Raw genomic sequence first — 22,046 nt, forward strand, 5'->3', positions numbered from 1 at the left:
AATTTAGTACCTTTGGTATTATCCAAATAAATGTAGAAATATAAATGAAATAATTTTAAAATAGGAGCAATCTTAGAAAACACAACGAGATTCGCCATTCCAGCAGTGGTGGTGGAAATTCATTCTCCTGTGATATATGCAATGCAAGTTTTAACACAAAATCCAACCTTACACGCCACAAGCGACTGCATGAAAAAAGTGAGCTGTCCATAATCTGTGAACAGTGCGGGAAGAAATTCAAAGACAAGGGAGGGCTAAATCAACATCTGTTTAGCCATGGCCCTGCGGAGTTTAACTGTTCACAATGTGATGCTAAATTTACATCTCCATTATATCTATTCAGACACACATCAAGGAAACATCCTGCAGGTGGAATCCAACCATTTACCTGTCAACTGTGCAACAAAGGATTTCCTGTCAAACATCAGCTGCAAATACACATTCAAGCAGTGCATGAAAAGTTAAAGCATAGCTGTCCATATTGTAATCAGCTGATGGGGAGAAAGAATTCATTGTACAGACATTTGAAGACAGGTAAATGTGCTGGCATGACAAGCACTGATGGTGTTGCAACAAATGATAACTTAGAGGAGAATATTTGTGCTGAAGATGAAAACTTACATGAGTTGGAACCTTTGACCATAGCTGGAGGTACTGGATTGGAGGCTGGTAATGGACAGGTAATAAAATTGTATTTATTTTACATATTTTTATACTCCTTATAAAAGATAAAAAAAATAATTTTAGAGTGAAAATTATCCTAATATTACAATAAGACAAATAATACCTAAGTTTCACAAATATAGATGAACTCATTTGCCAATTTTGTAGGTGTCCATAGAGAACAGTGTATCTGTACTGAACTTAGATCCTGATTGCATACCTGTCGTCGCACAAACTAATACTCAAACAGGTAACTATAAATTCAGTATCAAGTGAATAGGATGATTTTATCATATAAAATATTGTTCAACAAATCAGCATGTTTAAAATAAATATATACGGAATTTCTTGTAATGATTTTAGAGTGGCTTTTCTAAATTATACCTAACGGTTATAGGAAGCCTCATGCTAAGTTTGAAATCGATATGACAATTCTAACATGACTAGATAAACAATAAGAGCTATCCGTTCTGCATGGACGGACATTGAAAATACAGATTGAAAGCTATCTAATTGTAATACTTAAATAATATGCCATCCAACGTCTACTGTATACTTATTATAGTTATCTGTACCGCTGTCATGTACATTGAATTATGGCTTGTTATTGCTGCGCTACTTATGAATAATAATATAATCATCTTTCTAAATCAGGTGTGGCCGATGGACAGGTAGAAATAAGTGCTGATGACGTCCTAACAGGCCTGGCAGACATGGCAACCCTTACAGGTGGTGCGCCACAGCCGAACGGCGTTGGAAATGTTGTTGCCACACAGCCACATGTCGGTCCAAATATTGTTCCATCCTACCAGGTATTTTAACATTAATTTAGGGGGAAAATTTAAGTGTTTTTATAGAAGAAACATGGACATGTGATTCATTTTCTCATATTTATAGAGTTTTTAAAATGACAGCCTATAAACAGGGTATAAGGGAACATTGGGCTGGTTATTATTTTAGTCCCTAAAGAATTATAATAACGTTTTCTTATTTGTTGGCTTAACTACCTTGGGGACGTTTATTGTATTTTGATTGGTGGGTTCATTTGATTGAGTGTCCAAACGTTTTAAACATTATTTGTAATCTCTCTAGTGGTAATTTTGTGTATTAGCATTGGGAATATACATCAATTTTTCGGATTGTCTTTTCCTTGTAGATCTCTGGCGAATAATCATTATACAATACATATACGATACATACATTCTTGTTTTGAATTTGTATTTAACTTTTAGATGCTTGTAGCTCAGCAGTTTATAATCTATCCAAAACCCTCCAATACATCCTCACAACAATAAATCACGGAAGAAATATGTGTTGATAATACATTTGTAATGAAGTTGTTGATATCCACTAAACTTTGGTTGAGAACATTCTTGTTTGTATGTTAGAAAATAGGCATTAAAAATTTTGTAAAATCTGTGATTTTATTTATTCACCTCTTTGCGTGGATGTTGTATAGCTTTATTTTTTTTACTTTCTGTGATAAAATTTTTATTAATTTACAAATGGCTGTGTCATAAATTAAAATTTCTTATGTAAATATAATTTATTCAATTTAACCCAACCTAATAAAAAGCAAAAGATGTGGTTGATGTTATAGTTAAGAATTTTTAACTCGTTTCAGCATTTTTTGGTTGGGTTTCAAACATGTGGGTTTCCCCTAAACTCCTTGAAATAAAACTATTTCAGATAAAATGGGGGAGGAGTCGATATCAAACATTGATTTAGTCAAAAATGATCCTAGCCTGTTGAGATTAAAGAAAGAAACAAATCTTGGTGAGTTTTTTGTTTGTATATGTAACATGTTTGCCATTTCCAAAAGAGATTTTTTTTTTGGTTTTGGTATCAGTAAAAACTTAACTTCCTTTTATACTTCGTATTGTTTATAATCATACAGCATAATGATGTACCATGATAAACCTATACAATGTGACTCTTACAAATATGATTTTAACTAGCGGAAAACTAAAAGACAAATATATATGTTTGGTATTTCAGAAAATTTAAGTAAAGAAGAATTGATTAGTCGAGTGATCTCCTTAGAAAAGCATGTACAACAGCTAAGGTGAATTATTTTATACTTATTGTATTTCATCATTTCAAAGTCAGTTAAAGTATTTTATTCCTAAGTAAACTTAATAACATTTACAGTATTTTTTGGACTGCATAACTCATAAAAATTTACCCCTAGAAATGTGATAGCCAAAAACTCAGCTAGTCAGATGCCAACTGTGATTGAGAACAGAAAGAAAGACAAGAAGTTTGAGTTTAGTAAATATAAACGCAGACATGTTCTGTTGAAAATTTGCTACTTTGGCTGGGATTATATGGGATTTGCGGTTCAGGTAGGCTTTTCTCTATAAAGATGTCCTTAAAAATTCTACAGCATGACCCTCGAAAAAGTATTTTTAAGCATCTGCAGCCTATATTTCTCAATAAAATATTAAAAGATTCATATGTACTTGTTCTCTATAATTTTCTACATCAAAGGATATCAAAATATTTTTTTTACATCAATTAACAGCCGAGATTTTTAAAGCCAAAGTTTGAAAAAGTGCTTGAGAAACTGGATATTGCTAAATATTTCTTAGTTTTTTATTAGTATATTACTTTTTATCAACCAGTTAAAAAACAAATAAGAAAGAAGAGCAAGTTTACAATTGATACATTTTTTATTGCATTAAAAAACGTTACTTTTACATATAAAAAACTACTTTTCAAATTTTACTGAATACATTTTTCTTATAACCATTTTCCCTCAAATCTTATAATATCTCCCACTTATTAATATGACCTTAAATAAACCCCTCCCCAATTTATGCTCATTACCGGAAGGATTAGCGCCACCTTTACCAATAAATTCACGCCCACTCATCAAATTAATCTAAGACACATAAAAATCATTTAAATTGTTAAATGTTTAATAAAAGTTTGTAGCTGTAACTTTTTTGTTTTTTAACTTATTTTGATAAAATAAAAAGTGTTTGATTTCCGTTTATGTAAACTTTCAATTTGCTACTATTTTTTATAGGATTTCTTTCTGTAATGGTGTTTTTGCAATTTATACTAATCTAAAAATGCCTTTTAGAGCAGGTGAAAAAAGTGCTTTCAGCATGAAATAAATTTCTTGGAAACATCTTTATATAAGTTTTATAAAAAGTATTGAAATTATGAGGAAAACACGTCATTTCACTTTAAAAAAACATTTTTCTTGAAAAGTTACTTTTTCCTCAGCCACTTTTTCAAAACTTTGGCTCTAAAAATCTCAGCTGTTAATTGACGTAAAAAAAATATTTTTATATCTACTTATGTGGAAATCTACAGGGAACAAGGACATATACATTTTTTGATAATTCATTGAGAAATATGGGCTGCAGATGCTTAAAAATACTTTTTCGAGGGTCATGCTGTACACCTACAACATTGTGTTTATAGAAACTTGTTTTATTCACATTTACATACTTGTTTACATTCACATTCGCCAATATACTTCGCGTCTCAAATTTCATTACATTTTTAGTCCTTATCATTTTTTTTGGCTATAATAGTCTTCATAGACGTCCAAGGGGGGGGGGTAATGGGGCGATTACCCCCCCCAAACGAATTTGGGGGTGCCGTAGGCATTTTACCCCCCCCCCCCCCCATTTAAAATTTACCCCTACCCTGGGAGTGCCGTAGGCACCCCCAACCATTTAGGAGGGGGTATTTACCCCCCCAAAATAATTTTGGGGGGGATAAATACCCCCCCCAAAATAAAAAATCTCTAACAAAAAAAATTTTTGCGCGCTTCGCGCGCATTTTTAATACTAAATTTTTAATAAAATTTAAATTACCCCCCCCAAAAATTTTACCCCGGGGGTAAATTTTGGGGGGGGTAATCAAATTTTACCCCTGCCAACAGATTTCAGGTAATTACCCCCCCCCCCCCCCTAAGCAAATTTTACCCCTGGGGTAAAAATTTTGGGGGGGGGGGTAAAAAAAATTCGCCCCACAAAACCGAATTACCCCCCCCCTTAAAAAAATGTTACCCCCCCCAAAAAAAAAAGCTTGGACGCCCCTGATAGTCTTTGTCTTTTAAGGTTTCCATAACAGCGGCGTAACGGCTGAATATATTCATGTTAAACCGCGCAGCATAAGATCATTGTATAAGGAGAAATTTAGAGATTTAAGTGAAATAAAAAAAACGGCAAATTGTAACAAACTAATATTATTGAGAGAAAAAATATATATACATATAATTGTAACTGAAGGTTGGGTTAATAGTACCTTATATTATTTAGGAGGATGCGGGTAAAACCATTGAATCTGAATTATTTGCTGCTTTATTGAAGTAAGATTAATTAGATAATAAACTTTTTTATTAAACTACGGTCACCCTTCTTTAGGAAGGGATATAATATTGCTTATACTAAAAAATGCAGGGAGTTTAATGTACAAACGTATCAACCACTAATTTTAATCTACAGAAGGGGTAATTTTGTGTTTCAACATTGTGGATGTACATCAGTTTATCGACCATTGTCTTATCCCTTTAGATCCTTTGAAAAATGGCACTGATGAAAGTGTGAGAAAAAAGAGTTTCGAATTAGCGTCAAATCCCTGTAAAATGTACATAAAACTTATTTTGGCTACGGTATTTAGATTCTATTCTATTCTTGTTTTAGAAGCAAACTGATAGACAGTAGAGAGACCTCTAACTATCACAGATGCGGGCGGACAGACAGAGGGGTCAGTTCTTATGGACAAGTTATATCTATTGATCTCAGGCAAGAAATTTTTTGCAATTTCATTGTATACAACAATAAGCAGCATTTATATTATGATAGCAACCATTTTATCCATTTGTAACTTTCATGTTATTGCATTAAAAATGTACTAGGTAGGTAGGTATTCTGTATTTAAAGATTGCAAAAAATAGACTAAAACCGTTCCAGGACCTACGTAAAGCTTCTCTCTAAAATTGATTAGTTATTATTGAAATCTTAAGCTTCATATTACCTTACTACTTACTTAGGTCCAAACACTAAGAAACTGTGGCTACACACACACACACGCCTTACTACTATTTTATAATAGGATAATAATCGTTTATTTTTTAGAAGTAATTTAACAGAAGGGCCAGGTATTTTTGAGCCAGAAGGTTATACTGGGACCAATAAAAATATTAAGGTAGAGTTTGATAAATCTTTTTAGAATCATTAAATTATGACAAAACTTACTCACCTTTTCATTACAAAAATATTGATTTCTGAAAGCATTATTTGAATTAAGATCTTTCATCTTTGTTATAAACACAATGAACATTTGAAATAGATAAATAGATTAACGTCCATTATTATTTAGATTATCTTTGTATCCTGACTTTGTATATGACTAGACAATTTATCTCGTAGTTGAATAGCTACTTTATTTTTGATGATGTTCAGTTCAGGTTTATCTAAAGATGGACATTATTAATGATTAGCGAAGAGTAGCATCTTCATTAGATGACTTCTCACTTACTTCAATGAATAGCTACTTGTTAACAACTAATACTTATTTGTGTAGGAAGAAGAAGTGAACTATTGTAATATATTAAACCGCAACCTGCCAGATAATATCAAAGTAACGGCTTGGGCACCCTTGAGCAACACAAAATTCAGGTTAATATAGGTTCTTATTACTTTCAACTACGTCTTAAGGGTGGTGAGTTGTATTTCTTTCTTGAAAGGTTTAATGCAAGAATGTAAATCTTGTGTTTACACTTTACTACACCACCATATTTATAGTGTAATCTACGCTCCTCAAAAGAAGCCTAAAACCTACTAAGGGCCAACAAAAAGCTGTTTGAAAAATCATGCATCGTGACTATGTACTGCTATTTTTTTAAAAAAAACTTTTCCTCTCTTTCCCCATAATCCGTCAAATACTTTTTTTAATTTTATTGAGTAAGATCTTTCGGAAGGCCAAATATATTTCCAAAAATATGAAATATTCATAAAAAATTTTTTTAGTGCAAGATTTGATTGTAATGGAAGAAGCTACAAATATTTCTTTCCCCGTGGCAATCTTGATTTAAAAAGGTAAATGAGACTATGCATAACTACGGTTATGTTTAATATCGTTACAATAAGTTTCACTATGGTTTTCTCTAAATAAAACTTTAAAATGTTAAGCATTTTTTGACAAAATACCTTCAAATGTTTTGTTGAGTTCAAAAGTTCAAATACAATAATACGCCAAAAGATAATCAAATGCTATAAATAACGAAAGTACAACAATAAAACTATTTACAGTAATATAAGTTACCATCCCTTTTTCAGTCACAAAATGTCTAACATTTCAAAGTTATATTTATATAAAACCATGGTGAAACTAAATTTTTTGAATCGATATAACGATATCAAACATAACCCTAGAATATTCACCAAAAAAACATTTAGAATCACTGCTGGAAGGTGCTTAGAATCATTTGCTCTTGTTCGTGATAGTCCTCTTTGATTAAATTGTATGCAATCAATTTTTACAGCACTGTCACTTTAAAAAGTAGTCAGGTAGGTTAAGACTATTGACACTGGTACATATATCATAAGGTTTTCTATACTAATATAATCTTAATTTAGAATGGAAAAGGGTGGAAAGCTTCTTATTGGTCCTCATGACTTTAGAAATTTTTGCAAGGTTTGTTTGGTTGTTTAATTTTTTTCTTATTCACTTGCTGTTGCTATATAAGCAACTTTTAAAAGTTATGAAATTTTATGTTTTTGTTTGTTTTTTAAGATACTACTTAATTGGATGGTTTTTGGCTATTTTACTGCCCTTATTCCACAAACTGTAGCGCGTTGTCTGGTTAGTGTCTGCCTACTATTAAGCTTCTATGGCAGATGCGTGACGTTAACAAGAGAAGGGCAAATTTCCTGCAAGTGTTAGTTGCCGTTTAAAAGTCATTTTAACTATTGTAGAGAATGCTTTTCAGTTACCTTTGGCAATTTAACCGGATCAGCTTAAATAGTGTTTTTATTTAAAGAAAACAAAAAACAAAAGGGGTAGTTTCACGAAATGCTTTTGAACTGAATTTAGTGAACCGCATATTTTTTCCTGGTTAATTGGTTAAACTACATTTATATATTAAAAAGAATTTCAATTTTCTACCACGTAGTTTTGAAAATATTAAAGCTTGAAAATCGTCATTTATTGATATATGCAATGCAATTTAAAAAGACGATTTTCAAGTCTTGATATTTTAAAAATTACGTGGTAGAAAATTGAAATTCTTTCAAATATATGCCATATAAATATTGTTTAACCCATTAACTAGCAAAAAATATGCGGTTCACTAAATTAAGTTCAAATGCATTTCGTGAAACTACCACTTTAATGTCACAAACTACTGTTTTAAGGGGGGGGGGGAAGTTCTGACACATTTGCGTAAACGGTGATTATTGGCTTTATCTTTGGACTGAGAGGATAGGTTATTAGGGATAAAATCATTCTTATATGATGAATTTCCCCCAGATTTAAGATTTTTTGGATAGGCCTCCAGGTTCCGGAGCTCCAGGCCTCCAGGTGGTCTCTTTACAGGTAAAATTAAAAATAATTTTTTTTTTTTAAAGAGTTAGAGGTTAACTTATAAAACAAAATATGCTTCTTTTTGATTGTTATTCACATATTTGAAGAAAAAACGTACATATTTTGTCTCATAAGCTGACATCTAACTCTTAAAAAAAAAAAATTTTCTCCATTTTTACCTGTACAGAGACCACCTGGAGGCCTGGAGCTCCGGAACCTGGAGGCCTATCCAAAAAATCTTAAATCTGGGGGAAATTCATCATATAAGAATGATTTTATCCCTAATAACCTATCCTCTCAGTCCAAAGATAAAGCCAATAATCACCGTTTACGCAAATGTGTCAGAACTTCCCCCCCCTTGTTAAATGGGCAATCGAAAGTTATAATTTTTAATGTAGATGGATGTAGGCAATGGAGTAGTAGAATATATGCGACGAATAGACTCCCTTACAGTCCAGTGTGTCCACAGGGATAAACAGGGAGAGGACAGTCCTTATGACATGTGCCAGGTTAATATAGGTATATTTATTTTTATTTGTACAGTCCTGTTTAGAATATACTTGTATTTGAGTCCAGTAAGATCTCGAAACTGTATTACTGATTTGGCTACATTTTTAATTAATTCTGATTTTGAACTTTTTTTGGCTACATTTTTAATCGCTCTTCCCCCTCCCCTCCTAGCAGAAATGAGTAAAATACATTAAATGAGGGGATAATTTGTTTAATTCCTGTTAATGAAAGTAAACTGTTAGCGAATAAAGGTACGTCTTGAAATTAATCCACAAAATTATTTTTTAGTTGGTAAAGCATATTTATGGCACCAAATAAGATGTATAATGGCGGTTTTATTTCTTATTGGAGAGGGGAAAGAAGAACCCGAAGTAATTACACAACTATTAGGTAATTATTTTTTTGTTTATATCCATATTTTGTTAGGTCAGACGCTAAGAAATTATGGAAAAACACACACGCACGCATTTATTTGTGAAGCTACTCTAAATCGTGTTTTCGAATATAAAACGTTAATTTTAAACTAATACATAATCATTTTATAATTTATTATTAGAAATATCTTTAAGTATACCTACATATACTATTACCTATTCATTCTGAATATTTTTAATTTTTATTTTCTTTACTGAAATACGACTTTAGTAAATCGTTTGACTTTATACCTTTTGTAGATGTGGATGCGAATCCGTGTCGGCCAGCTTATTCAATGGCGGATTATCTACCTCTCAATTTATTTCATTGTAATTTTGATGACATTAATTGGGAATATGATCAGGTACACAAACATTGCTTCTATGAAAAGCACACAAAAAGGAGAAAATTTACAATTGAAAATATATTACTCTAAAAAGTCTTTTTTAATATTTCTGTAAAATTGATTTCACATGTAAATACCACCCTTGCAATTCATAAAATTTTTAAAAGCAAAGCTTTTTCTATAATTAGGGTCGGTCCGTCCGTCCGAGACGGATAGCTTTTTCAGTAATTTAGGCATGTTAGAATTGTCCCATCGATTTCAAACTTTGCATGGTGATCCATGTAGTAGTTAGGTACAAATTAGAAAGCGTAGCAACTTTATAATCGTTACCAAAATGTCCGTACGTCCATTTTAAACATGTTGATTTTTCACTTTTTATAAATAAATTTTTATGTGATCTAATTATCCAATTGATCTGATTTTTGGCATACTGATTCCTGGGACAACAAAGTACAATATTATAAGCGAAGCATCTCTATAATCAAGTCCTAAAAATGTAAATATGTCCATTTACATTATCCCGTATCAAGCAGTTTTTCAACAAATTTACTTACAATTTGTTTCGATTTTATACATTTATATTCTGATCATTCAGTTCTGACACTATAATCATTCAGTTCTGACACTATAAGTTTTAATGTTCGTTTGTCCTACCATTTCAGAGCTTCGCTTTTATGGATGTTGTCATCCTTGTTTATTTTTCTATGAGTAATGATTACTTTTATGAGACAAAGTCAATTCTTATTTTTAACTTTAATACCCATTATTTTTAGGTTTCCATGGCATACGTTTTAAAGACTTTACAGAAATTGTGGTCTGAACATTCTGTTAAAACTCAGATGATTCGAAGCTGTTTAGAAGATCTTGAACCTCATTCCCAAGAACAGGTCAATATAAATCATATTTTACTAAAAATAATCTTGGAAATTATATTCAAGTTCTCTCATAAGATACCTTAATCTGGCTAATAGTCTATAGGTATGATTTTGAACAGGTTTTTGATTATTTTATTTTTTTACAATACTGTAAATCATCTAACGACCAATATAAAGGCTCCATGATTAGCAGAACTCATTGAATCTTTTTATTAGATAAATTCGCTGTGGTATTTAGTGGCTTTGCCCCTAGGTTCTAGAACTTAGTTTGTCTATCCAGCAGTTATTGAGAATTATGCTATAACAAACATCCAAAAGCATAATTACTTTGTATATAAGATCATTCGTTTTTAGATATGTTCACAGGTCGAACATATTTCTCAGGCAAGAAAGGACAAGGTATGTTTTTTCATTTTTAATTACAAGAAAAGAACATTGTATTTTTGTTGCTTTTTTTCAACAGACAAATATAAGTTTTCTATTTTAAAATGTATTTACCTTGTGCTGCTCTATGGTAAACAATTTTCCAGTATGACTTCGAAACCATTTAATATCCACTGTATTAGAACCGGTTCTAAGTCATACTGAAAAATCATATATTGTATCGTATTATATCCAGTTTTCTACGAATATAAAAATGTACGGTCATAATATATAAACCAGTCTTGTTAGCCAGTGCTCTCGGCATCTTAAAATTGGACATTTTTATATCCGCGGAAAGCTGTTCATAATACGATGCGATTATTAACTATTCTTGTTTTTTAGGTGTACACGCCCTTACTGAAGATGCAGAAGTGTCCCAGCCTAGATGATAAAATTCTTACTGTGGCTAAACGAAGAAAAATTGATTTAGAATCATAAGTTATATTTCTTTGGGTACTAAATTGATGAAAAATAGAGGGAAGTTAGATTCATCTCCATTGTCCTATCCAAGTATCTCCGATATTGTCTGTGATAACTTTACATAGTATTTTTTTTTATTTTTCAGACCTAAAAATGTTTAATATTGTGCGAAGTCGAACAGCATGTTACTTGGAAGCTGCCAGGTGAAATAAAGTTATATTTATAGTAGCACAGCTACTCTACTACAAGTGTCTTATGTCTGTATATCTTAGATCGGAACTGTCCTTTAATATAAGGTGAATGCTATTACAGAAAGTGGTTTGTTGATCCCCCCCTATTAAAGAAACATTAGCTACCACAATAACTAACTTGAATTTCCCTAAAAAGGTGTTTAAGAGCTCTTTTACGGTAAATAGAAACCCCGTAACAGCATTTGGCGTATCTTATTGTATAAAGTGGTAATATTTTTTGTTTTGCCCGTTAAGATCTCGCAAACTACGGAATCTGATTTAATCCCCTCTTTAAGTTTCAAATCAATATAACAATTTTAACGTTTTAAAGTGTAAGAATTAGACGTTGCCGAACATCGATTGGAGAAAGAAAGTAACTTTAAATATTAATTTGCAGGCTATCTTCCTGGGTTGATCCATGTTTGCTGGCAGTAATTCAGCAGGCAAACCGACAGAACAGAGGCATGGCAAGAGGTAAAAATTAATTTAATTCCCTAAAGTCAAAATTATTTCCCTACACTATAGATTGACACGAATAACATTTTAATCTTAACAGATACATAAGACTCAAGTTTTCATGATAAAAGGGGACTAAGCACTAACGAGAGCAAGTGATTCTAAAGCAAGCACCTTCCAGCAGTGATTCTAAATACTTTTTTGTGAATACACTAGGGTTATGTTTGATATAGTTATACCAACTAAAAAAATTATGTTCCGCCATTGTTTTATATGAATGAAACTTTGAAATGTTTTTTGATGAAATATCATCAAATGTTTTGTTGAGTTCAAAGGTTTAAATAAAATACCACACCAAAAAATTATTAAATGCTGTAAATTATGAAAGTACACTAATAAAAATGTTTACAATATTTCAAGTTACCATCCCTTTTTCTAAATTAACCCTTTTCATTGAAAAACCTTTTGTGTCACAGCAGTTTGAACTCAACAAAACATTTGATTATATATAGCCAAAAATTGACTAAAAAGTTTTTTTCATTTAAAACCATGGTGATACATATTTTTTTAAATTGATATAACGATATTAAACGGTTCCATTGGAATTCAGTCCACACGGGATTCAACCCACGGAATTCAGCCCAGCGGGATTCAACCCAACGGTATTCAGCCCACACGGGATTCAACCAATGGGATTCAGCCCACACGGAATTCAGCCCACATGGGACTCAACCCACGGAATTCAGTCCATATGGGACTCAACCCACTGAATTCAGTCCATACGGGACTCAACCCACGGAATTCAGTCCATACGGGACTTAACCCACGGAATTCACTCCATACGGTACTCAACCCATGGAATTCAGTCCAAACGGGATTCAACCCATTATATATATAAAATTGCCAGTTTTCAAAAATATATTTTTTTTTAATTTGAGAATTTTGTTCTCAAATTTAAAAAAAATATTTTTTTTCAAACTGGTAATTTTACATATATAATGGGTTGAATCCCGTGTGGACTGAATTCCGTGGGTTGAGTACCGTATGGACTGAATTCCGTGGGTTGAGTCCCGTATGGACTGAATACCATGGGTTGAATCCCGTGTGGGCTGAATACCATGGGTTGAATCCCGTGTGGGCTAAATACCGTTGGGTTGAATCCCGCTGGGCTGAATTCCGTGGGTTGAATCCCATGTGGGCTGAATTCCAATGGAACCATATTAAACATAACCCTAATATATTCACCAAAAAATATTTAGAATCACTTGCTCTCGTTCGTGCATACTCCTCTTTATTTTTGTCTTTCTGCTATTGATAGCAATTGTTATAAGCGTGTTGTCTTGGTAATTGTCTTTTTGTTAGATTTTGAAGATTACTGAATTCGTAATGAACGCTTTGTGACAGATCGTCGTACGTAGAACGTACAGAAATCTCCCATTGAAATATTGTAGCTACCCTACTTTTAGATACTTCATGATATTTATGATTTTGTTTTATTTTAGGTAGAAATTATTTCTTAAAGGGAGCGAGCAACAAACAAGACATAAGTGACGAAACAAAAGATTTACTTAAACACGCCAGGTATACATTTTGATTGTTTTCTTGGAAATTGTTTGAAACTTACCCACCCTTAGCACCAATTCACAAAATCCAAATTTATGTTTATATGATTTGATTCTATGCATTAACGGACGGACAAATAGATTTTTATGATGGAGCGCGCCTCTGGGATCTGTTTTGTATTTAATTGTAAAATCAAATACCTAATAATTTTACCATTTAAAAATAACGTTAGGTAGGTAGATAAACAACATTTTTGCTGTAATTTTATTTCTTGTTTAGAAACCCAGAAGACAAAAGTTGGAAACTTGGCTACGGAATTCAGGAATAATTTCATATTATGCAACGGGATAGTTCCATTTACTAGGGTAACCCAAAATGTGTTAGGCATAGGACCAAAAAACTTTGCTCCCCCTTACCCCACCCCTCCCTAATATTTTCTCAAAAATGATGGAGTAATGGTTATCAACAGGCACTTAATGTAAGATCACAAACGCTCCTTCATCATGCTATCACTGATTTTGTGAAAATACTTTTTTCAAAATAACAAGAGTATGATTTTCAAGTCTTAATATTTTATGAACTATATCATAAGCTACTTTTTGATTTCATAATTTTAATGTAAAGAATTTTAGTTTCTCATCTATTATTAATTTGGACAGAGCAATGAGCATGCATAATATGAACCTGTATATGCGCGGGTAGGAACCCTTGGTAATGGATCCAACTACGCCGGAGAGAAAAAGAGCCACACAATACATTGTCAAATATATGGGAGAAAAGTAAGTTTTTTCAAGAAACATATTTATCTTTATTTTTGTCTAATGCCCATATGATGAAATGAAACTATGAATTAAAACATTGGTACAAAATCTTATATTTGACAAATAATGAATCTTGGCAACAGTACATGATAGACATAAAAAAGTCATCGTACGCATTAGAAATTAAGAAGAAGAAAAAATATTTTTTGTATCTTTAGCCAATGTAACCTATCATAGTACAAAAAAAATGATCTAATCATTTAAGAATCATTATTTGTAAACATGAAATAATCGTTTAGCCGACTTTATATCATTAAAAGCTTTTTCTTTTGTAAAGTTATAATTTTGTTTATTACATTTTCAGTATAAATGATGGTGACGGTGGCGTGAAGTACTACCCCCACGCGGGGGAGCAAATACCCACCATTAACCCCTCTCCTGTCCTCATGGTCAAGAGGGTTAAAACATTAAATGGAGAGCCCTGGTTTAACAAAGATTTCTGCGATCAAATAGGAATGAGTTTTTAGCTGAATTGATAAATAAATAAAAGTTTCTTTGTGTTGACTGTAGTGTTCTTTATGTACCTATAGGGTTGTGTTGTAGTCATTAATATAAACCGAAAAATTGTAAAACGTATGCTAAGTTTTTTATGTTATGTCTTTTTATAGGACTAACGATACCAAGGAAGAATCATTCCAAAGTGAGGTGCGTAGGAAGAGTTACACCATAACCAGTAGGAGCCTTCCCTGTGAAGAAACTATACCAAGCACCGATACCAAATATTTATTTATTGTCTATCTATTATTTTTGTAAATAAGAGTTTAAAGAAATGTCTTTTTATTTGCAGATTATGAATATAGTCTGGGGTTAAAAATATTACTTAATTTGTTCTTATTTTTTAGAGTGTGTGAAATGTCATTATGTGTACTGTTAAGGGTGCTTCCATAGCTGCGCTATTGTCTTAGGTAACTTTTTCAATGGCAGCAGATCTTCTGTAACGATCTACCCTCCCTTAAGCACACATTGCAGGACATAGAATCACATCTCATTATACTTCCAGCGACGTTTGGATCTCAGTTAAGATCTCAATAACGGTAGTTAAAAACGTTAAATATACCAAAAACGCTAAAACATACCAAGGTTAGAGTGAGGAAAAGTATATGGATAAGGAAGAGAGAGATAGCGGTCTCGATAATAAGAAAAACAATAAAGATAGCGGTCTTGTAAGTAAAAGTAATATTGAAGATAGCGGTCTTAACAACGATATCAAAACAGATAGCGGTCTTAACGATATCAAAAATAAAACCCCAGATATAAAAATGACAGATGAAAGAGGTGAAAGAGAGAAAAATGTGGGGCGTAATTCGATACCACTTCCTTATATAGAGGATTTTCAAGATTTCGAATGTTGGTTAGACGCAGTCCGCGCATGGTCGGATATAACAGATATACCAAAATCTAAACAGGGATATGTCTTGGCGTGTGATATTCCTGTCTCTTCGAAGCGTTTCGGGGCGTCATTAAGAGAAGATCTATATAAAGAAGTAAAATTAAGCACTTTAACAAACAATGAAAAAGGGGTTGAAGAAGTGCTCAAATTTCTAAAGGGGCGAATTTATATAGATACGGACGAACAACTATATCAAACGTATAGCGATATCAAAACAATACGCCGAAAACCAGGGCAAACAGTTCATGAGTACGTCATTGAATATGATAAAATGCTACAAAAAGCCAAACAACTAGGCATAAACAATCCAAATGACAAGGTTTTAGCAATGGACTTAATGATTACGGCGGATTTATCCAGTACAGAATTTATGATGATTCGAACCGTAGCGAACGTTACAGAAGGCGATAACAAAAGATATCAAACCGTAAAGCAGAAAATGCGTGAAATTTTCTCAAAATTAGAGAATAATAATACCAATAAAGATGTATTATTAACAAATTCCAAAACCGAAGACGACATTCAGAAATTAGATGAAGCGTACATAGCGAAAGGCTGGAAGCCACCAAAGCATAACAAACAATACCAAAAAGGTCAAAACCGATACCAAAATAAGAAAAAGTACAAGAATACACAAAATACGCAGAATACGCACAGCACAACCGGAAATCAAACGAGTAAACAAATTTTCATGAAGAAAAGGGAGAATCCATTGGGACCGAATGGAAAACCATTGAAATGCAAGGGCTGTAAAGCGATTACACATTTTCTAGCAGAATGTCCAGATGCTATGGAGAATAGACAGAATAAAAAATACCAAACAGTATATGTTATGAATCATGAAACAAAACAACAAGAGAAAGTTTTACTAGAAGTGACAAGTGATGTATCCGATACAGAAACCGAATCCAGTCAAGATGGAGAGGGAGAAGGAGTATTCTGTTCAATTTACTGTGCTGAAAATCAAGATGATTTGAGTGCATTTACAGCTGAAACATTGAACAAGGGTGCTTTAGACACCTGTTGCACAGCGAATGTAGCAGGTGAAAAATGGGTAAAAATATACCTAGAAACATTACCAAAAGAGCTGAAAGACAAAACGATTGGACCAATGGAAAGCAAAAGACAGTTCATCTTTGGCAACCAAGGTAAATTGAAAGCAACCACAAAGTACAAACTACCAGTAAGGATTGCAGGAGAAGAAAATCTAATAGAAGTAGACATAATCAGCTCAGACATCCCTCTACTGATTTCAAAAGGAGAAATGAAACGGCTTGGCATAGCGTTAGACATGAAGAACGATAAGGGAACTATAAATGGAAAGCCTCTACCACTAAACACCACTACAGCAGGACATTACACAATTGATTTGATAAGTGAGGCTGAAGGAAATGATCAAATTCACATTGCAGAACTAGAAAGTGATGATGATAAAGCGCTGTATAAAGCATTGAACAAATTGCATCTGCAGTTTGCACATCGTAACAAGAAACAGTTTATGACAATTCTTAAAGAGGCTGGAAAGTGGAAAGATGATTTTGCACCAATAATTGATAAAATCATGGACAAGTGTGAAGGCTGTATATTGAGACGAAGAACACCAGACAGGCCAGCAGTAGCTCCACCTATATCAAGTGATTTTGGAGAAGTATTAGGTCTAGATCTCAAAGTATGGGACAAAAACAAAGGTATTTACATACTTTACATGATAGACACTTTCACAAGATACCAAGTAGCCACAGTGATCAATAACAAAGAACCTGAGACAATTGTAAAAGCACTAACAACCAAATGGTTCCCAATATTTGGAAAAGTAAACAAGATTATCACTGACAATGGCACAGAGTTTTGTAATGACAAAATGAGAGAGATGTTAGCAGCTTTTGATATCATCCATCTGACTACAGGGGCCAACTCCCCCTATCAGAATGGGACGATAGAGAAAAACCATGGAACCACAGACTCAGTTGTAGTAATAGTCAAAAGAGATTTCCCTAATATGAGTCTAGAGGTAGCACTAGCATGGGCGGTGACAGCAGTTAATGCAATGTCAAATGTACGAGGATTCTCACCGCATCAACTGGTCTTTGGGAGACAATCTAGACTTCCCAACATACTTGAGGATCCCCCAGCAGCTCTAGAAGAACCAACAAAAAGCAAATCATTGTTGGAGACACTAGAAGCTATGCATGCAGCAAGGGTAGCATATACCAAAAATGAACGCTGTGACAGATTGAGAAGAGCGCTTAGAGCAAAGATTAGAGTAGCAGATCAGTTATACGAGAAAGGGGACATAGTCTACTTTAAGAAAGAAGGTGAAGACACATGGAGAGGTCCAGCTAAGGTCATATTCCAAGATAGCAAGGTAATATTTATAAGAATGGGCTCAGCATATTACAGAGTGAGTGCTAACAGGATAACAAAAGCTGGAGATGGTTTAGCAAATGACATCAGAGAGAGAGAAAAGGAGGAAGAAAAACATGATGGCAACAGCAAGAAAAGTGAGACATCAGATATCAAGACCAGGAGGCAGACAAGAAATCAACCAGAAAAAGAAACCATCGAGATAGATACTGAAAGAGATCCACAACCAGACATAGATTCTCTAAGGATGGACGAGGATACGCAAGAAGGTGAAGAAAATAACAACGTTGATGATAACATGGAAGAAATGTTAAATGATATAGAGACAAATCAACAGAACAATAGTGGAGACACACAAAACACAAACACAATAGAAAACAATCAAAGACAGAGTGGAATCAAACGAAAGAAAGCTTATCAAAAACCAGAACCAGAGTTCAATCAAGATGGAACAATTGCAAATGCAGCCATGGTCCTGAAGAAAAATGATCGAATAGAAATCCTAGAGAATGGTAAATGGGAAAAGGGCATAGTACTGGGTCATGGAGGCAAGGTTGGAGGTAAGCATGCAGGATGGTATAACATCCAACTTGACAATGGACAAGTATTCCATGATGAAATGTCTAGAAGAGAAGTGAAATATGATAACGACAGAAATGATGAAGATGAAATACTCTTAACAATCAAGTTAGATTATGGCAAAACAATATCTATCAAGAAAACCGACAACAATAAGATACGATATGAAGATGAAGAAGAGAGCATTGCACTACTAGTCACTGAAGAAGTACTTGCGGTACTGATACCAAGAGAATTGAGAGACTCCCCAGCATGTTTAGCAGCAAAACTAGTAGAACTGGACAAGCTTAAAGCTTTTGACACATATGATATTGTCGAAGACAATGGACAAGATAGAATTACAACTACGTGGGTGCTCACTGAAAAAGGAGATGAAGTTAGAGCAAGGTGGACAGCAAGAGGATTCCAAGAAGAAGGTGATTTCCCAACAGATAGCCCCACAGTGCAAAAACACTCAGTAAGATTACTGCTTGCTTTAGCATGTAAATACGGTTGGGATATATCAACAACAGACATAACATCGGCTTTCTTGCAAGGTAATCAACTTGATAGAGATGTTTACATAAAACCGCCAAAAGAAGCAAATATGCCTGGAAAACTTATGAAATTGAATAAGTGTCTATATGGGCTAAAGGATGCCAGTAGACAGTGGTACTTCAAAGTACTGAACAAACTGAAAGCAATGGGATTCAAAAAGTCTTTCTGTGACAAGGGAGTATTCTTCTTCATAAAGGATAACAAGTTAATCGGATTTATAGCTTTGCATGTTGATGATTTTTTGCATGCAGGAGATCAGTTCTTTAACAACACCATCATGCCACAAATTCTATCAATATTCAAGGTAGGAAAGTCAGAGTCCAGAAACTTTCTTTACACAGGTTTCAGGATAAGGCAAGAAAATGACTGCATTGTTGTAGATCAGGAGAAATATACTCAGAATGTACAAATACCAAGCGTTGATCTGAAACAACTTAAGGACAGAAAGAGAGAGATGGATCAACAAGAGTTAACGTTATTACGTCAACTGACAGGAATAGTCAACTGGGCACAGAGATCAACAAGACCAGATCTTAGCTTTGAAACAATTGAACTGTCTACTAAATTCAAAGGAGGGCTGGTAGCAGATCTAATACAAGCCAAAAATGTAGCAGCAAGACTCAAGAAGTTGAATGTTGAAGTCAAGACATCTGATATAGGAGATTACAAGGATTGTGAAGTATGGGTATTCACTGATGCGGCATTTAGGAACCTAAACAACAATACCGATAGCTGTGGAGGATACTTTGTGCTCATAGTCAATACGAGAACCAGCAAATGTGCTCCCATAGAATGGAGAAGTGGGAAGATTAAAAGGAAAGTGCACAGCACTTTAGGAGCAGAAACATTGAGTCTGTACTCAGGTATAGATGCAGCTCTTGCAATAAAAACTATGATCAAAGAAATGACAAATGGTGAAGCTGACATGCCAGTGAAGGCCATAACAGATAATGAGTCCGCCAGGAAAGCAGTTTACTCAGAGTCAGAAGTTGGAGAAAGGATGCTAAGGGCTGACATAGCCATGATCAAAGATATGGTAGAGGATGGCAGACTAGCGCAGGTCATTTGGGTTGCTGGCAAGAGCATGCTCGCTGACATACTCACAAAACGATCAGTCAACAAGATACCAATTATGGATGTGCTAGAGAATGGAAGAATTCCAAGAGAATTGATGAATTCAATCATAAATGCCAAATAAATAGCAAAAATACCAAAAGAGCAATGAAAAATTGCAAATAATACCAAAAATTGTACATATTTAGTCTATAAGAAACAAAAATCCACCAAAAAGCACAAAAATAACACAAAAATATAAAAGAAAAGAAAAAAATCAACAAAATTGAGAAAATACAGAAACAAAACTATCAATAAATCCAAAACAACAAAAAAAAAAAAAAAAAAAAATACGCTGAAAAACGAACAAGGGAATAAATAGTTAGTTCAAAATCAAAAACAGTCGCGCTGTGAATTAGCAAGGCATGGTGATCACCGATGATTTGGCAACATCGTTTCTAGAAAATTCCAAGATGGCGCATATAGCCGGGTGAATTCAAGAAAGGACATATTGCGTACAATGTGCAGACAATTTCTTTATAATTTTTACACATTTTCTTTATGAAAATGAATTTTCAACGAAGTGAAAAACATAGTTTCCATTAGTCATAATAGTTTTAAAAGTATTCGTACAATGTGCAGACAATTTATTCATGATTTTTACATATTTTCGTCAATATGAATATGAAGCATAAACGAAGTGAAAAATATAGCTTTTATTAGCCACAATAGTCCGAAAAAGTATTCCTGCAGTAATAATCAAAGTTTTATCTACTTCAATATATACCAAAAATATTTTTTTTTAAGTTTTATCTACTTTAATACATACCAAAACTAATTTTTTTTATAACAATTTGTTTACAAGGATACCAAAAATATCATGTTTTTCTTTTAAAAACTAAGATTGTCTTTACATTTCTTTAAACATACCAAGAAATATTCTTTAAACGCATTTTATAAAGTTATTTTTAAACATACCAAAAATTGGTTTTTTTTATAAGAAACAACATCGCTAAAAATTTTTTTTAAAAGTAGGCCGGTGGAGAATGTTTCCTGTTATTTATTTTGATTGCCTAAAGATAACAAGTATTTTTAATTTTTAAACCACATATACCAAATGGAAATATTTCATTTTCAGAATAAAAATCGAAAGTAAAACATGCCGCCTGTGAACTCCAAGTTTAATCACAAAGTGCTAGATCTCATGATTTCGAGCTTCAAAGTTCTTGAAGAACTGTGGGATGAAGAATGGCTGGGAAGGCGTTGGCTTAGTCTGGCCAATTATGACCTGGCTACCGCCGTCCAGGTGATCAAAGACGCGGTAACTGACCAGACTGTAGAAAAGCACATAATTGTGCAGGTGTTCCAGAAATTTATTGGGCATGTTGATGTTCAAATTTTGATCCAGCACATGAGGGATATTAGGGACGTAGCTGCGAAGCAATCTCTCAACAAGATAGCATTTTCAACCTGTTGGTTTCCTCCAGCAGAAGAGAGAGTATGGGGAGCAATTGGTATTTTCAATTTAGAGGCGCACAGAATCAATGAAGACATGCATATTCCGCGTGTCAATCTACATCGCAGTGTCATGAGCCAGAAGTCAAAAACTGATCCATCATTGAGGACAAGGCCAGGTATGTGGGCAGACCATCAGATGGGGATAGGGCTGGGAAAATATCTCAGTTACGAAGGTCAAGAACACGTGGTGAGGACAGTAAACAAAGTTTTTGATACGGTTTTTGGTTCAAATGCTTACAAAGGAAGAGGGAGAACCACTAAGAAAGTGGTGCCACCACCGCTAGATCAAACTGTTGGATACTATGATGATGAATACATGTATCAACTCATTGAAGA

At 33.6% G+C, this 22,046-nt stretch overlaps 3 protein-coding genes across 3 annotated transcripts in view; all 3 read left to right on the forward strand.

Moving 5' to 3' along the window:
- Window positions 1-2,358, forward strand: part of LOC145321817 (uncharacterized) — a 7,988-nt gene extending 5,630 nt beyond the window's left edge. Inside the window, exons 11-14 of the mRNA XM_080163446.1 lie at window positions 63-680; window positions 832-913; window positions 1,318-1,475; window positions 1,896-2,358. Of these exons, the coding sequence (XP_080019572.1) occupies window positions 63-680; window positions 832-913; window positions 1,318-1,475; window positions 1,896-1,958 (921 nt within the window). The 3' untranslated portion in view covers window positions 1,959-2,358. The remainder of the gene's footprint in view (window positions 1-62; window positions 681-831; window positions 914-1,317; window positions 1,476-1,895) is intronic.
- On the forward strand, window positions 2,325-11,345 carry LOC145321820 (tRNA pseudouridine(38/39) synthase). Its single transcript, XM_080163449.1, has 15 exons — window positions 2,325-2,439; window positions 2,662-2,728; window positions 2,855-3,008; window positions 4,944-4,993; window positions 5,328-5,429; window positions 5,763-5,832; window positions 6,211-6,305; window positions 6,657-6,725; window positions 7,266-7,323; window positions 8,610-8,730; window positions 9,010-9,111; window positions 9,396-9,499; window positions 10,255-10,368; window positions 10,711-10,755; window positions 11,122-11,345. The coding sequence occupies exons 1-15, from the start codon at window positions 2,358-2,360 to the stop codon at window positions 11,215-11,217; spliced, it is 1,329 nt and encodes a 442-aa protein (XP_080019575.1). The 5' UTR covers window positions 2,325-2,357; the 3' UTR covers window positions 11,218-11,345.
- Window positions 11,269-14,754, forward strand: LOC145321821 (uncharacterized). The gene is made up of 6 exons (XM_080163450.1): window positions 11,269-11,402; window positions 11,827-11,903; window positions 13,388-13,466; window positions 13,728-13,768; window positions 14,149-14,227; window positions 14,574-14,754. The coding sequence occupies exons 1-6, from the start codon at window positions 11,353-11,355 to the stop codon at window positions 14,734-14,736; spliced, it is 489 nt and encodes a 162-aa protein (XP_080019576.1). The 5' UTR covers window positions 11,269-11,352; the 3' UTR covers window positions 14,737-14,754.
- The last annotated feature ends 7,292 nt before the right edge of the window (window positions 14,755-22,046 follow it).

This window comes from Acartia tonsa, chromosome 6 (assembly GCF_053477335.1).
Source record: "Acartia tonsa isolate MP-2025a chromosome 6, ASM5347733v1, whole genome shotgun sequence".
NCBI lineage: Eukaryota > Metazoa > Arthropoda > Copepoda > Calanoida > Acartiidae > Acartia > Acartia tonsa.